The sequence below is a fragment of the Cuculus canorus genome, chromosome 2 (genome assembly GCF_017976375.1).
Source record: "Cuculus canorus isolate bCucCan1 chromosome 2, bCucCan1.pri, whole genome shotgun sequence".
In the NCBI taxonomy this organism is placed as follows: Eukaryota; Metazoa; Chordata; class Aves; order Cuculiformes; family Cuculidae; genus Cuculus; species Cuculus canorus.
In genome coordinates, this window is record NC_071402.1 from 76,463,737 (window position 1) to 76,477,162 (window position 13,426).

The 13,426-nt window shown below is 44.0% G+C and overlaps 1 protein-coding gene across 2 annotated transcripts; it reads right to left on the reverse strand.

Annotated features, from left to right (window-relative positions):
- Nucleotides 1-5: 5 nt before the first annotated feature.
- On the reverse strand, nt 6-12,660 carry SNRNP48 (small nuclear ribonucleoprotein U11/U12 subunit 48). Of its 2 annotated transcripts, none has more exons than XM_054060833.1 (9): nt 12,044-12,660; nt 11,838-11,951; nt 10,600-10,660; nt 9,082-9,156; nt 6,334-6,522; nt 5,393-5,514; nt 4,561-4,676; nt 3,322-3,483; nt 6-1,746 (listed from the first exon to the last, which is right to left on the reverse strand). In XM_054060833.1, exons 1-9 carry the CDS (start codon nt 12,353-12,355, stop codon nt 1,707-1,709), a joined length of 1,191 nt encoding a protein of 396 aa, XP_053916808.1. In that variant the 5' UTR covers nt 12,356-12,660; the 3' UTR covers nt 6-1,706. The 2 variants fall into 2 exon arrangements, with proteins under 2 accessions (XP_053916808.1, XP_009568598.2); XM_009570303.2 differs by having other exon boundaries at nt 3,322-3,486; nt 12,044-12,561.
- Between the last annotated feature and the right edge of the window lie 766 nt (nt 12,661-13,426).

Here is a 13,426-nt window from a genome sequence, read left to right on the forward strand (position 1 = left end):
ATACTGATGCTCACACCTAAGGAGCGATACCTTCACTCATTTCTTTGTACTGAGTAAAACGTATTTTGTTACGGATGTTCCTACCTATACTTCATAAGTGATTGTAAGAAAAGTAGAAAAATACAATTCAGTTTAGAGAAGACTGGACAGCTGTAGTTAGTGAATTTCTCATTAAACTTCTGGATAGCACTGACTTTTTTGACTTATACAAAGAGAACTTGGCTTTTGGCTACCATGTCTGAATGAATAAGCTCTATCGAAGGAGTAGTTTTACCAAGCCTTATTCAACACGAAAAACCCTCTGTCTGAGCTGCTGCAAGAAACATCAACTTGAGAAAGCATGCAATGATTCCTTATTGTTTTCTTTCTTATTAGGACCCTTTCAGAACTCAGATAGCCTCTTCCATTCTTAGATTGACTTTTCTGTTTAAGGATCTGTTTTAAAATATATCTTATTTTCTCACAGGAAAAGCTACTGCATTTGTCACATAAGTGCGGAAATGCCCAACAGATAATTCAGTCTGGTTTTGAGTTGAAGAGCTGTAGAGTGGAAAGAAGTCTAAATCAATCAGAACTAGACTAAGTATTTAGTGACAGATAATCACACTTAATTGCAAAAATTGAGACAAGGATTAGGATACAGTAAAACTGGAGAGATTTCAGTACCAGAGCATATTGACTGCCCTCTCCTGGCAACTCCATAACACAGAAAGAAGTACTGTAGGAAAGACTGCTCTGCAACCTTGTTCTTTTGTGGTTCATTACTTCGTTGAAGTAACAAGCTTTGCAGATGATGACTGACCTGACCATACTGTAGCAGACTGTGTGAGGAATTAATAGGACTAGAAATTGATATAATAAAAATATCATTTAAGCACAACCCTCCTGCACACTTTTACTTTGTACCTGGATGGCTTAAGTCTTCTCCTTTTACCAGCCCCTATCACTAATATTTATACGTTAGTCTGCAGGATGTGAACTCCTCCTGGTTATTTGTGGAAGGAAATGTGTATGCACCTGGTATTTCAAAATGGCAATCAGTAATATCACAAGTGTCCCTGGTACCTCCCCAATAGTTTCTGCGTAGAGCTATATTCTCATCATCTTTGCCAGGTGACATTGATACTAAATGTCTTTTGAGCATGAGCTTGGGAACAGCAGCTTCTCTGTTTTAGTCCTACCACTGCCTGCAGTTGAAGGTATTTTAGCTTGCTGGAGAACTCCAAGATCTGACCTACCACCTCTGGTATGTGCTGTAACTGGCCAGTAAGTGCTGTCTTTCTGGAACACTGCTCCCAGAGGGGACAATGCCAGGTAGGGAGCTCTCTTCATGCCTTTTCACTTGCAGTTGATCCTAGACAGCAGGGGTTAGCTCTGTTCTATATTCACTAACTATGGGCCAGGAAGGCAAATCAGTACAACCTCTCACAGCTTTCATTCTTCAGCCTTGTCAGACTAAACTCGAAAGATCAATATAATTTACAAGTAGATGTGTTAGTCTTACATACTTACACGTTTTCTGATATATACTGCTTCCATCCTCACAAACCTTAACAATATTTCACTTCTGCCTCCAAGCACAGCTGTGATGCAACACCAATATTATGTGCATAGCATTACAGTCCCTGGCACAACAGCAGTAAAGATAGTTCTTGGGCAAGTAATTTTTTGAACAGCTGACAAACAAAATAATCAGGTTCTTGTTTCTACTTTCTTCTTTTATGGCTGTGATATTTGTCTTCATCCCTGAAACAAAAACACAAATGTGGTGTGTATTGTTAGGAACTGAAGGGGGAAAAAAAGCAAAACACTTGGAAAATGGAAAGCTCTCATTAGATGTAATTCAGTCCTCCTCTAAGGAAAGAGGAGTTAACTACTTTAAGACAGTTTATTTCCCATGCCATTTTAATCAAAGTCTTGTCATGCAGTGCCAGAGTGGCAATTAGTTTAGGATGAATGGTATCACTATGTAATGAAGCCAGTTTTGAGAAAAGCGCATGTTCCCATCCATGTAGTCATCTACAGCATTTCTTCCCTACACGCTAGGGACAATGCAGCATTTCTTCTGCACAACAGCCTAAATCTTTGCTCAAACACGGGTCCCACACACCTATGGTCTTGCCAGTGCAAACATGCCCATCTTGATGATATTGGAGAGTATGGCCCAATTTGTTTTCTGTTCCCTAAAAAAAATGTCCCAGACTACTGAAGACCTACAGCATTGTTTTGAAACATCCACCAGAGAAAAGCTAGTCAAGTAATTGTATGTATATACATATACGTATGGCTGAATTGGAGCCAACAGTGTGGCCAAGAAAGCCAGTGACATCCTGGCTTGTATCAGAAACAGTGTGGCCAGCAGGAGTACAGAGGGGACTGTCCCCCTGTACTTGGTGCTGGTGAGGCCACACATCAAACACTGTGTTCGGTTTTGGGCCCCTCACTACAAGGACACTGAGGTTCTGGTGTGTGTTCAGAGAAAGGGAACAAAGCTGGTGAAGGGGCTGGAGAACAAGTCTTGTGAGGAGTGGCTGAGGGAACTGGGGTTGTTTATCTTGGAGAAGAGGAGGCTGAGGGGAGACCTTGTCACTGTCTACAACTACCTGAAAGGAGGTTGCAGAGAAGCAGGTGTTACTCTCTTCTCCCACATAACTAACAACAGGATAAGAGGAAATGGCCTCAAGTTGTGCCAGGGGAGGTTTATATTGGATATTAGGAACATTTCTTCAACAAAAGCTTGTCAAATATTATCACAGGCTGCCCAGGGAGGTGGTTGAGTCACCATCCCTGGAGGTATTTAAAAGATGTGGAGATGTGGCACATAGAGACATGGTTTAGTGGTGGACTTGGCAGTGTTAGGTTTATGGTTGGACTTGATCTTAAGGGTCTTTTCCAACCTAAATGATTCTGTGATCAGTGAAACAAATAATCCTATTTATTAAATTCCAGTGCAAACCAGAGCAGAAATCAGCATTAGATATGACAAGCACACTTAATTGGTTAAGTGGACAATATGTCCCCCTTCACAGATGTTGGTGAAGTAAAACAGCCTGCAACAATACTGTGCTAACCCTGTAACGTGCTGTTGAAAGTGTCGCCTTTCAGATGTGAAAGTAAATTCTGAAGTCTGAACCACAGTTTATGATATTGCAGGAAGTTCTGTTTAGTAGTAACAGTCTCATGCCACTGGCTCGTTATGCTGTATGTGAGATTAGCCTAGCTTTTTGACTGGACTGGATATTCTAATTCTCTGCACTAAATCTCAGAGCTAAGGGCTACGGCTGCCCAATTCAGGAGTCAGTCAACACTATTTATGCTCACCTCTCTCTTTTCCTCCGAGAATCTCTGTCTTTGCCTCTTTCATGACTCCTTTTTCGTTTACTTGGACTCCTGCTGTTCTCTCTCCTATGTCTGGCGCGTTCAGTATCCTTATAGCTTCCTCCAGACTGCCGTGAGTCCACTGAAGCTGACCGCCTGTCTTCCCTTCTGAAAAATAAAAGGTTATTGATTTTACTCAATAATAGTTTCCATCACTATTGTTTTCAGCACTCGTTTTGTAATATAATGACCTACTAACAGTGTAAGGTCTTTTATTAAGCCTCTCTATATCCTTAAGAAATACAGTACCTCCGAAAAGAGTCCAAAGTCCATGCTCTTATATATGCACACCTCAGCACACTATTTAATCTAGTTACTTTTCATAAACACTGCCCCTGAGTCTTATCACCTCTGCTCATAAAACAGCAGGCAGTAGAAAGGGTTCACTCTGTTTTGCAATAAATCCCTGACTCTTCAACCACCTGCCTTAAACTGCTAACTACAGCTGGAGAACCCAGCAAGCCTGAGCTCCTCCTGTATGGCCTTTTCATTCACCTTCACATTAACAATGAAAACAAATGCTTCGAGTGTCACCTTTTAGTTTGTTTCAACAACATTTTCCTGTCAAAGATCTCCTGAAGAAGCACGAACAGACTATCACTAGGTCGTGATTCCATTTTTATTTCAGTTACAGATATCTGGAAGACCATACAATGTTGCTTGACACAGGAGAAATATGTATAAGTAAAACACAGTTAGCACTTCAGCATTCACAGTGATAAGAACTGTAAAGGGTCCCCATATTTATAAGAGCAGGTTATGAAAACCTTTTATCTGAGGTCTATTATATTAGATCTACTATAGCATCTGCTGTCATGTGGTAGGGAAGGGGAAGAAACTGTATTTTCAAGTGTCGTTCTGTCCCCAGCTATCACATATATACATGCGGCTGGACACAAGAAGGAGCAATAATCATTCCCCAGCTCAAATAGAAACTACCTGTTCACCTGGATCACTTGCAACTTACCTCTTTACCCCTGAAAGAAAATTAATAATTAGTTTTTCCCTATCCTTCATGCAGACAGAGCGTTGCAAGCAAGAGTTTTAACAGAATTAGTATAAAATAAACCGTGTAGATGTCTCAGCCAAGGTTGGTTATGTGCTATTAGAAAGAAGTAATAAGATAATATCACAGGCTATCAGGCTGCAACATCCCTGAGGAATTTCCTGACTGTGACATACCTTCCTGAAGAATTTGACTTCCCTCCTTCACATATCTCTTCATTATCCAACCTACTCTCCTCCTGCCAATGATTGCTGAGTTCTTCCATATGCACACCAATCACATCCCGAATCACCTGGAGATTAAGACAAACAACAAAAAATGCTTACAGGAAAGCTGGAGAGGGGCTATTTGTAAAGGCTTGTGGGGATAGGACCGGGGGAATGGGTATATAAACTGGAGAGGGGCAGATTTAGACTGAACATTAGGAAGAATTTCTTCACAATGAGAGTGGTGAGACACTGGAAGCGGTTGCCCAGGGAGATTGTGGCTGCCCCATCCCTGGAGGTGTTCAAGGCCAGGCTGGATGGGGCCTTGGGCAGCCTGATCTAGTGGGAAGTCCTTGCCCATGGCAGGGGGGTTGTAACTAGATGATCTTTAAGGTCCCTTCCAACCCAAACTATTCCACGATACTATGATTAAAAAAAAGCAGTATGTCATGGTATGGCCTGAACTATAAATTAGGCAGCAGAAGGTATACATCTTAAAAAAATTTCCCCAAACACCTACACATCAAATGTTTTGATGGAAAGTCTCATTTGTGGAAGTAGGCCTTTCAGTCTAAATTGATAGCATCATATTACAACAAACTGTATCTTGCTGGTCAGAAATACTGTTATTTGTAACTTGCTGCAAAAAAAAAAAGATTCCTTTATAGTCCACAACTCTAATAAGGCAGCAGAAAAAAGAGACATTTTCCTTCTCTAAAAGTATATACCATTGTTTATGCTGATATAAAATAAGCACTTGTGTGCAAAAAAAAAAATCATAGCTTTCTCTTCAAATACTCACCTCAGTGTACGACTTCTTTGTTATATGAACGTTCTTAGCCCTGTATGACTGCCTCCGCCTTTTGTAGTCTCGCATTTCAGCCAGAATTTCAAGATGTGACTTTGGACCTTTCTGACTATCATCTAGCAAAAATTGGAAGTAAAACAAATGGTCATTAGTAGGACATGAGCACCTGCAGGTATGCAAGCCTGGTGCCTTAGTAAAAAGTCTGAAACTTCCACTAAGCAATCCTCTTCCACTGACCAAATGTTATTCTCTGATCTCCATCTCCTGACAATGATCCAATTCAATATAAGGGTTTGTGAATTGGTCAAACACCTACAAAATGTATTCAAGGCCAGTACTACAATAAGATACAAAGAATTAGAAAGCCAGATTATGTAAAATCTTTACCTCCATAGCCTACCAATGCTATATCCTACCTCCTAGGCATAGCAGGGCCCACAGGATAACACAGATGCTTATGTTGCACTTGGTATAGTTACAAACTGGCATGACTCAACAGCCATGAGACACCTCAGTCCAATACACCCATTTGTGTATTGCTCAAGTGCTTCACTGGATGACTGCCAACCTTTCTCATTCAGTTTTTACTCTTAAATGATCTTTAATATCATCTCTTACAGCAAATACTGTTCCAAGCTGCACAGTAAGTTGGCATCACTAAGCAACCTGAAGTCAATTGCAGCATAAACAAAAGATATATCCACTAAGATACACACAATACATGTGCCAAGAGCAGAGTACCTCGGCTTGCTCAGAAGGAAAACATCGTAAAAGATAGCAGACTACTGTTTTCTGATGCCAGGTCTTCCTTGTGGCTTTTAAGTATGCTTTTCACAACAAAAATAGCACAAACAATTCTGTTTGCCTTTCAGCAAAACTCATCTAACTACACAAAGTGAAAGTTCTGACCCATACATTCAACAATAGCTTCGAACCTTGGGTGATTTTCGCTGCTAAATCCACAAAGAGGTCACTGTCATTTTCTGTGATTTGGGATCTAGACCTCTGTTTCTTTGTTTCCTCAACAACATAATCATAAAGAGCAAGGCGATCGGCTTGAGTCAGGTCACAGGTGAAACGCTTGTGATTTTGAGGAACTTCTACAGGCAGTAATGAGTAAGATCCTGGAGGTTGAACAGACAGCTGTTATTAGTAAAATGGCATAATTAAACAGGAAAACACAGAGAAGCTCAACAAACAATGCAGTAAACACCTATGCTGATTTTATCCTTCATCTACAAATCTGTAAGAAGTTTTATCGTTCTTAATGAAAGGATAAAAATTGCTCCAAGAAAAAAACACACCCCCTCTCCCCGAGTCCCACACCGGTTATACAACTTCTCTTGACTTCTCACACTATTAGTTACAGGTTTTCATATGCATCAAAGGGAACATACTAGATTAGATCAAAACACCACCTTGTATTGTCACATCAATTTCAGCTCTTGGCTTAGAAGCTAAAGCAAGTAAGAGGAGGCAGCAGCTCTAACTTGTGGGTTTGTCTTACTCCCAAACTTTCTGTAAAGTACTAGCTGAGAAATACCTGTTGTTCTGTCTGCAAGAATGAAAGCTTCTAGGAGACCAGATAACTGGGCACCATGCAGATCAGTCTCACTCACACTGTCACTTTATAGAGCTTTTGCAACAGACTGCCACAGGCATTTATAGCTAAAAAGGGCTAAGAATGCACTTTCAAGATGCTCCAGATTAAGTTCAGATAACTAGCTTTCAAGTTACAAAACTGAAGACACTGCCCATGCACTATTTCCCTGAATTATCAGCCCAGTACTCACTCTTCCCACTCCTCAGTTAAAATGCACGTCCTCCAAACAAACAATAAATCCATTCTTAATCCATTGCAACAGCACAAAGCAACTTCCCTAAAGATACAGGATGCAGTATTCTAGGATATTGCCTGCAGAAATGTATTTTACTCAGGAGCATTCAAATTCCCAGCAACCTAGGAAAAAATCCTAACCTGTTTATAGACCTGACCTCAATAATCCTGCTCCCCACAAAGCAACCTTCTCTTTGCAAGGCACAATCCCACACAGACGTACGTCTCCAGGCAGACAGAAGAGCCAACACATAAGACAGGGTGCATGCAGGAACCTTCACAACAGCAAAGCTACTGCTTTTCTAGAGTACGCAGCACTTAACAGAAGGGGGCAATCTTTCACACTCTGCTTTCACTAAAGACACCAAAGAAGAGGAAGATGAGCCACGATAACTCTACAACAAACCTAAAATACAAAATTTCCTTATTACTGTACTTGAAGCCTAAACCAGAACTTTTCTAATCCAAACTAACAGATTTAAACATGAACACTAGAATTTTATTTTTAAAGTGCACTGTTCTTACAGCACCACAGAAACCCATGAAATTGTCCTAATAGTTATGCACTTGTGATTTTACAAACTTGTGATTAAGACCAGCTTTTCCCTGTCCTATTATAAAGCAACTCTAATATTCTAAATATGGTTAGAATTTTTTTAAAAAACAAAGAAAGAAAATTGCTTCGATACAGTTAGTCAAAAGGAAATTATAGTTAGTCAAATGAAAAATGCTTTCATTTGTTTCTGTTGCCAAAGACTTTAAATTAAACAAGCAATTTTAATTCAGTATGTCTTAGACTGGGCCAAGATGCCACAATGGAAACTACCCCAATACATTTTAGTGTTATCTTCAGAGAAATGTAAGCTTGCAGTGAAAACTCGATAGCAGACACTGGCATCTAGTGGCTCACTGATGTCTCTTTGTGGCACACCACTTGAGAAAGGTTTTAACTGTTTCTTCTCTACTTGTATGGGCTTTTGTAAAACTAATGAGTTACCACTTCCCTCCTGAGAAAATGCAGCCAACACGCTCCAAACACAGTGCCCATCACATAAAAGCTTCTTCCCAAGCAACTGTCACTTAATGTTCCATTTTCTATGCCAGAGGAAAAGATAAAATGAAAAACTATGTGGTTGCTGTATTTGTCAGTAAAGTAGAACAAATGCAGTTCTTCTTCTGCACATATGTTTTACCAAACTAATGGACTACTGACATTCACTGTAAGTGTCTGTAAACAGAAATGCTGTTCTTTCAGATGTAGTTTCCAAACCACATGCTACAGCTCTACACTGGTTTCTATACTTTTCTACTCAGTCATGGTCTGAACTCTCAAATTGAGGCTCACTCCTAGCCTAGTCTCCACTCAACTGAAAAAAAAACCCATAAAGGAACTAATGAGCCAAGACCAGTGGCAAAAGTCAACATATTTGCAGATGTATGAACCATTACATGAAAAATAAGGTTGGAAGCAGCATTAGAAGAGTTTGGGCCACAAAGAATGGAAGGATAACAACAGGAAATGCAAGCAGAAAGTATAGTGTAGGTGCTGGGATGGGAAGTGAAGGAGTAGTGTTTTAAGAAACTTCTGAATCTCGCTGTGTTGATTTTCTAGTCCTGACAAGAACTAGAGGTGTGAGCACAACAGACTCAAATTTTCTTATCTGGTTGCCCCGAGAAGAGAAAGTAGTTATACTCCAAAATACACGAGGGAAGGAATATTAAAAAGAAATTAAAATAATTCCCCATAGCAGTTCACAAGTAGAATGAAGGTAGCTGCAAGGGGGAGACAAAAGCAGCAATCATATAAGAGCTGATAAAGTTGTCTCAGTATCTGCTTGCTACTTACCTTCACTGTAGCCTGTACCTTCTTTTGCACTTTGAGCTCTAGCTTGTTTAAGAATGTGAAACTGTAGATCTTTATCTGCAGACAGAAATATTACAGAATTTTTACATCATGGACTTGGTAGGGTTAGTCTTTCTTTATTCCCCAATCTCTATTATGAGACATAACACGTTCCAGAACATTGTAGTTTTATTTATGCAAAAGGGAAAGTCTGATCTAAAAATATCATTTTAACCTATTCCATATTTAAACCGGGGGGGGGGAAGAATGATTTCCAGGTTACAGGTATATGGAAAAATAAACATATATATACTGCAATTCTCTTGTGTACCATTACTATATCCCCAAACTCTAGGGACAGTTTTCCCACTTTCTAAGCATGTGTTTTAATACACTTCCAGCACTTGATGCAAGGTGAATATTGCAAGACCCAGAAAAACAACTTTAGGGGGAGAAAAATAAAAGACTGTCCTTGGATTTTTAGATGAAAAAGGCCAAGACCTACCGAGTAGAATTACAGTGACAAATGCATAACAATGGTAAATTAAGGCAAAGAACAATGGTGAGAAAATAAACCTCCTGATGAAAACACTCAGTTTTTGTAAGAGGCCTTGGAGAGCTTATGGCTGGCAAGGCAGTGGGGTGTGCTACCACAAGGACTTGGACCCTGCCTGCCCCAGTGGGCTCCCCTCAGATCCCTCCCATGCCTCTCCCAGATATCTCCCCTCAGCTTTATTCTTTGTTCCTCCCCAAGTTTCCCCTTAATGTTTCCCATCCCGTGCCCCACCCTGGTCTTCCTTCAGCCCCATCCCATCTCTGCCACCCTCCCGGGGTCTACCCTCTGATCCATCCTTTGCCCCCCCGAAATTTCCTCTCCACCCCTCACTCCCTGCCTTGGTCTCCCTTCAGCCTCATCCCCTGTCTCTCTTGCCCCTGGTCTTCCCTAAGCTCCATCCTTTGCCCCCTCCACCTTGTTTCCCTTCTGCCCCTCATCCCCAGCCTCCCCCTCTACTCTCTCCCCAGCCCACCTGCCCCTGCCAACCCCTGGGTCTCTCCTCAGCCCCATCCCATGTCTACCCCTCCCCCCTGGATCTCCCTTGAATCCCATGCCCTGTCTCCACCTCCCCAGGGTCTCCCTCAGCTCCATTCTTTGCCCCCCTGAGCTTCCCTTCTGCCCCTCATCTTCAGCCCCATCCACTGTCTCTCCACCCCTGGTTCTCCACTCAGCTCCATCCTTTGCCGCCCCAAGTTTCCCTTCAGCCCCTTGTCCCCAGCCTCACTCATCCACCTTCACTCTATCCTCAGTCCCCATCCCTTGCCACAACCCTGGTCTCCCTTCAGCCCCATCCTCTGTCTCTGCCTGGTTCCAGGTCTTCCCTCAGCTCCATCCTTCCTCCCCACCACCGAGTTTCCCCTCAACCTCTCATCTTCCCAACACCTACCTCCAGTCCCCCCTCATCCCCTGCTCCCTGGGTCTCCTCTGAACCCCAGCCGCCCAGGCAAAGCCCCACTGCCACTCACCCATGGTGACAGTGGGAACCTTCAGGTTTTCATAGAAAAAGTTGGAGTCATACATCTCAGCCTGCGGGAACAAGAGGTTCAGTCAAGACCCCAGAGCTGCCCTCAGCCACGCTGGCTCCAGGCACCCCAATTCCCCCACTCTGCCAGGTTGCCTCCGCCACTGGGGTCCCCATGCCCACTCAGCTGAGTAGGTGGCACCCCCAGGATACTGAAAATGCTAGCAAATAAATTCTCTAAGACTTGTTCTGGAGTTTTAGAAAGCAGGCATCCTTTATCAGGGCCGGGCAACACGAGGGAGTAATCTCCATCAGCCGTGTGCATCAAGACCTGAGCTGGGTACAGAATGTATTTCCCACTTACAGGCACGTGTGTAAATTTTCCCAGATATCTTATGCATATTTGATTACTTTCAAAAGTCTAATTTTAACGTTATTATGAACTTCACAACAGTCAAATTTCTTGCTAATTTGGAGTTGGCTCCAGCTGTGTCTGACCTTATGTTTGAGAAAAATACTGCAAAGAGATTACAGAAGAGACTTCTGTTTAGCACAGCTCATACTTCACACGACATTATCATCTTCAAAGAATGAACAGCATCTGGAAAGAGTGGAACAGTGTGAAACAGCGTGACCAGCAGGACCAGGGAAGCGATTCTGCCCCTGGACTTGGCACCGCTGAGGCTGCACCTCGAATATTGTGCTTAGTTTTGGGTCCTTCGCTCTAAGAAAAACATTGAGACTCTGGAGTGTGTCCAGAGAAGAGCAATGGAGCTGGTGAAGGGGCTGGAGAACAAGTCTTATAAGGAGCGGCTGAGGGAACTGGGGTTGTTTAGCCCGGAGAAGAGGATGCTGAGGGGAGACCTTATTGCTCTCTACAACTGCCTGAAAGGAGGTTGTGGAGAGGAGGGAGCTGGCCTCTTCTCCCAAGTGACAGGGGACAGGACAAGGGGGAATGGCCTCAAGCTCCGCCAAGGGAGGTTCAGGCTGGACATCAGGAAAAAATTTTCACTGAAAGAGTTATCAGACACTGGCAGAGGCTGCCCGGGAGGGGGTTGAGTCCCCAGCCCTGGAGGTGTTTAAAAGACGGGTGGGTGAGGTGCTTGGGGACAGGGTTTAGTAGCGGACAGGTACTTGGATGAACCCCACTTTAGCTTAAATCAAAATATTCCACTTTTTGTAATAATAACTACTCCTTGCATCGTCCAGACCAGAGCCGCAACCCCTCCCGCCGCCGCCCACCTCCTCCTGGGCGGAGTACCCCATCCTGCGGAGCCGGCAGGACGCGGCGTGCCTCTCCAGCGACGCCCGCGGGACGCGGTGATGGGCGTCGTAAGGGCACGTCACCCACTCCTCCTGCCAAAGGGGACACAGGTCAGCTCGCACCGACACGGCACCGCCCTGCACCGCCCCGCTCCCGCACCCCGGCAGCCCCGGCCGCCCCTTACCGGGTCCCCGAGCCACACAGCGCTGGGGGCGGCCATGGCAGCGCCACCACGTGGGGTGGTGGGCGGGACACCGCCATTTTTGCTGAGGGGGACCCCCCGCCGCAGGGGAAGCTGGGGCCGCGCTGCCATCTTCACTGAGGGCGCCTCTGCTGCAGATGATGCTGGGGGCTGCGCCGCCATCTTTACTGAGGGCGCCTCCGCCGCAGGGGATGCTGGGGCTGCGGTGTCAGTTTGCGGGGTAGCAGTGCTTCCTCGGAGCGGGTCGTGTTGGAAGGGACCGTAAATATCATCCAGTTCCAACCCTCCTGCCATGGGCAGGGACACCTCCAACTAGATCAGGCTGCTCAGGGTTCCATCCAACCTGGCCTTGAACACCTCCAGGGATGGGGCAGCCACACCTTCCCTGGGCAACCTGTGCCAGTGTCTCATCACCCTCATGGTGAAGAATTTCCTAGTCTAAATCTGCCCCTCTCCAGTTTATACCCATCTCCCCTAGTCCTATCACTACAAGCCTTTGTAAGTAGCCCCTCTCCAGCTTTCCTGCAGCCCCTTCACTTACTGGAAGGTCGCTATAAATCTCCTCTGAGCTTTCTCCAGGCTGAACACCCCCAATTCTCTCAGCCTGTCCTCATAGGGAAAGTGCTCCAGCCCTCTGATCACCTTTGTAGTCCTTCTCTGGACATGTTCCAATAGCTCCATATCCTTCTTACACTGAGGATTCCAGAACTGGACACAGTATTCCAGATGAGGTCTCACAAGAAAGGAATAGAGGGGTAGAATCACCTCCCTCGACCTGCTGGCCACGTTGCTTTTGATGCAGCCCAGGATATGTATGGCCTTCTGAGCTGTGAGTGCACATTGCTGGCTCATGTCGAGCTTCTCATCGACCAGCATCCTCCAAGTCCTTTTCTGCAGGGCTGCTCTCAATCACATCATTCCTCATACTGTATTGAAACCACAGATTGCCCCAACCCGGGCGCAGGACCTTACACTTGGCCTTGTTGAACCTCATGAGGTTCACACAGCCCTACTTCTCCAGCCTGTCCAGGTCCCTCTGGATAGGTTTGATGCCGCAGTAAGCCCAAGGAAGAGCCGGAACAAAGAGGTGGCATGGGGTGTGGGGCAGTGCCCTGCTGTGCTGTGTGGTCCCTGTAATACAAGAAGTAGTAGTTATTACAAAAAGTGGAATATTTTGATTTAATCTAAAGTAGAATTAAGCTCATTTAAGTAACTGCATTTTTTTAAAGTTAGACAGAATGTCCCTCTAAAAGCATGGATTTTTATAGTGTGTTTTTTCAAATAGTTTTTTTTCCAGGCACTTTTACATCTTGCGTGAAGCCTGATCTGTGCTGAACAGGTGTCTCTTCTTCTATAATCAACTCT

Excerpts from the sequence above, each read along its gene's own strand:
- SNRNP48 (XM_009570303.2), bottom strand. The coding sequence starts at position 12,355 with ATGGCAGGAGGGTTGGAACTGGATGATATTTACGGTCCCTTCCAACAC. Across the intron at positions 11,952-12,043 it reads CTGTGTGGCTCGGGGACCCG|GAGGAGTGGGTGACGTGCCC; the intron begins GTAAGGGGCGGC and ends CCCCTTTGGCAG. Across the intron at positions 10,661-11,837 it reads GGTACTCCGCCCAGGAGGAG|GCTGAGATGTATGACTCCAA; the intron begins GTGGGCGGCGGC and ends TTGTTCCCGCAG.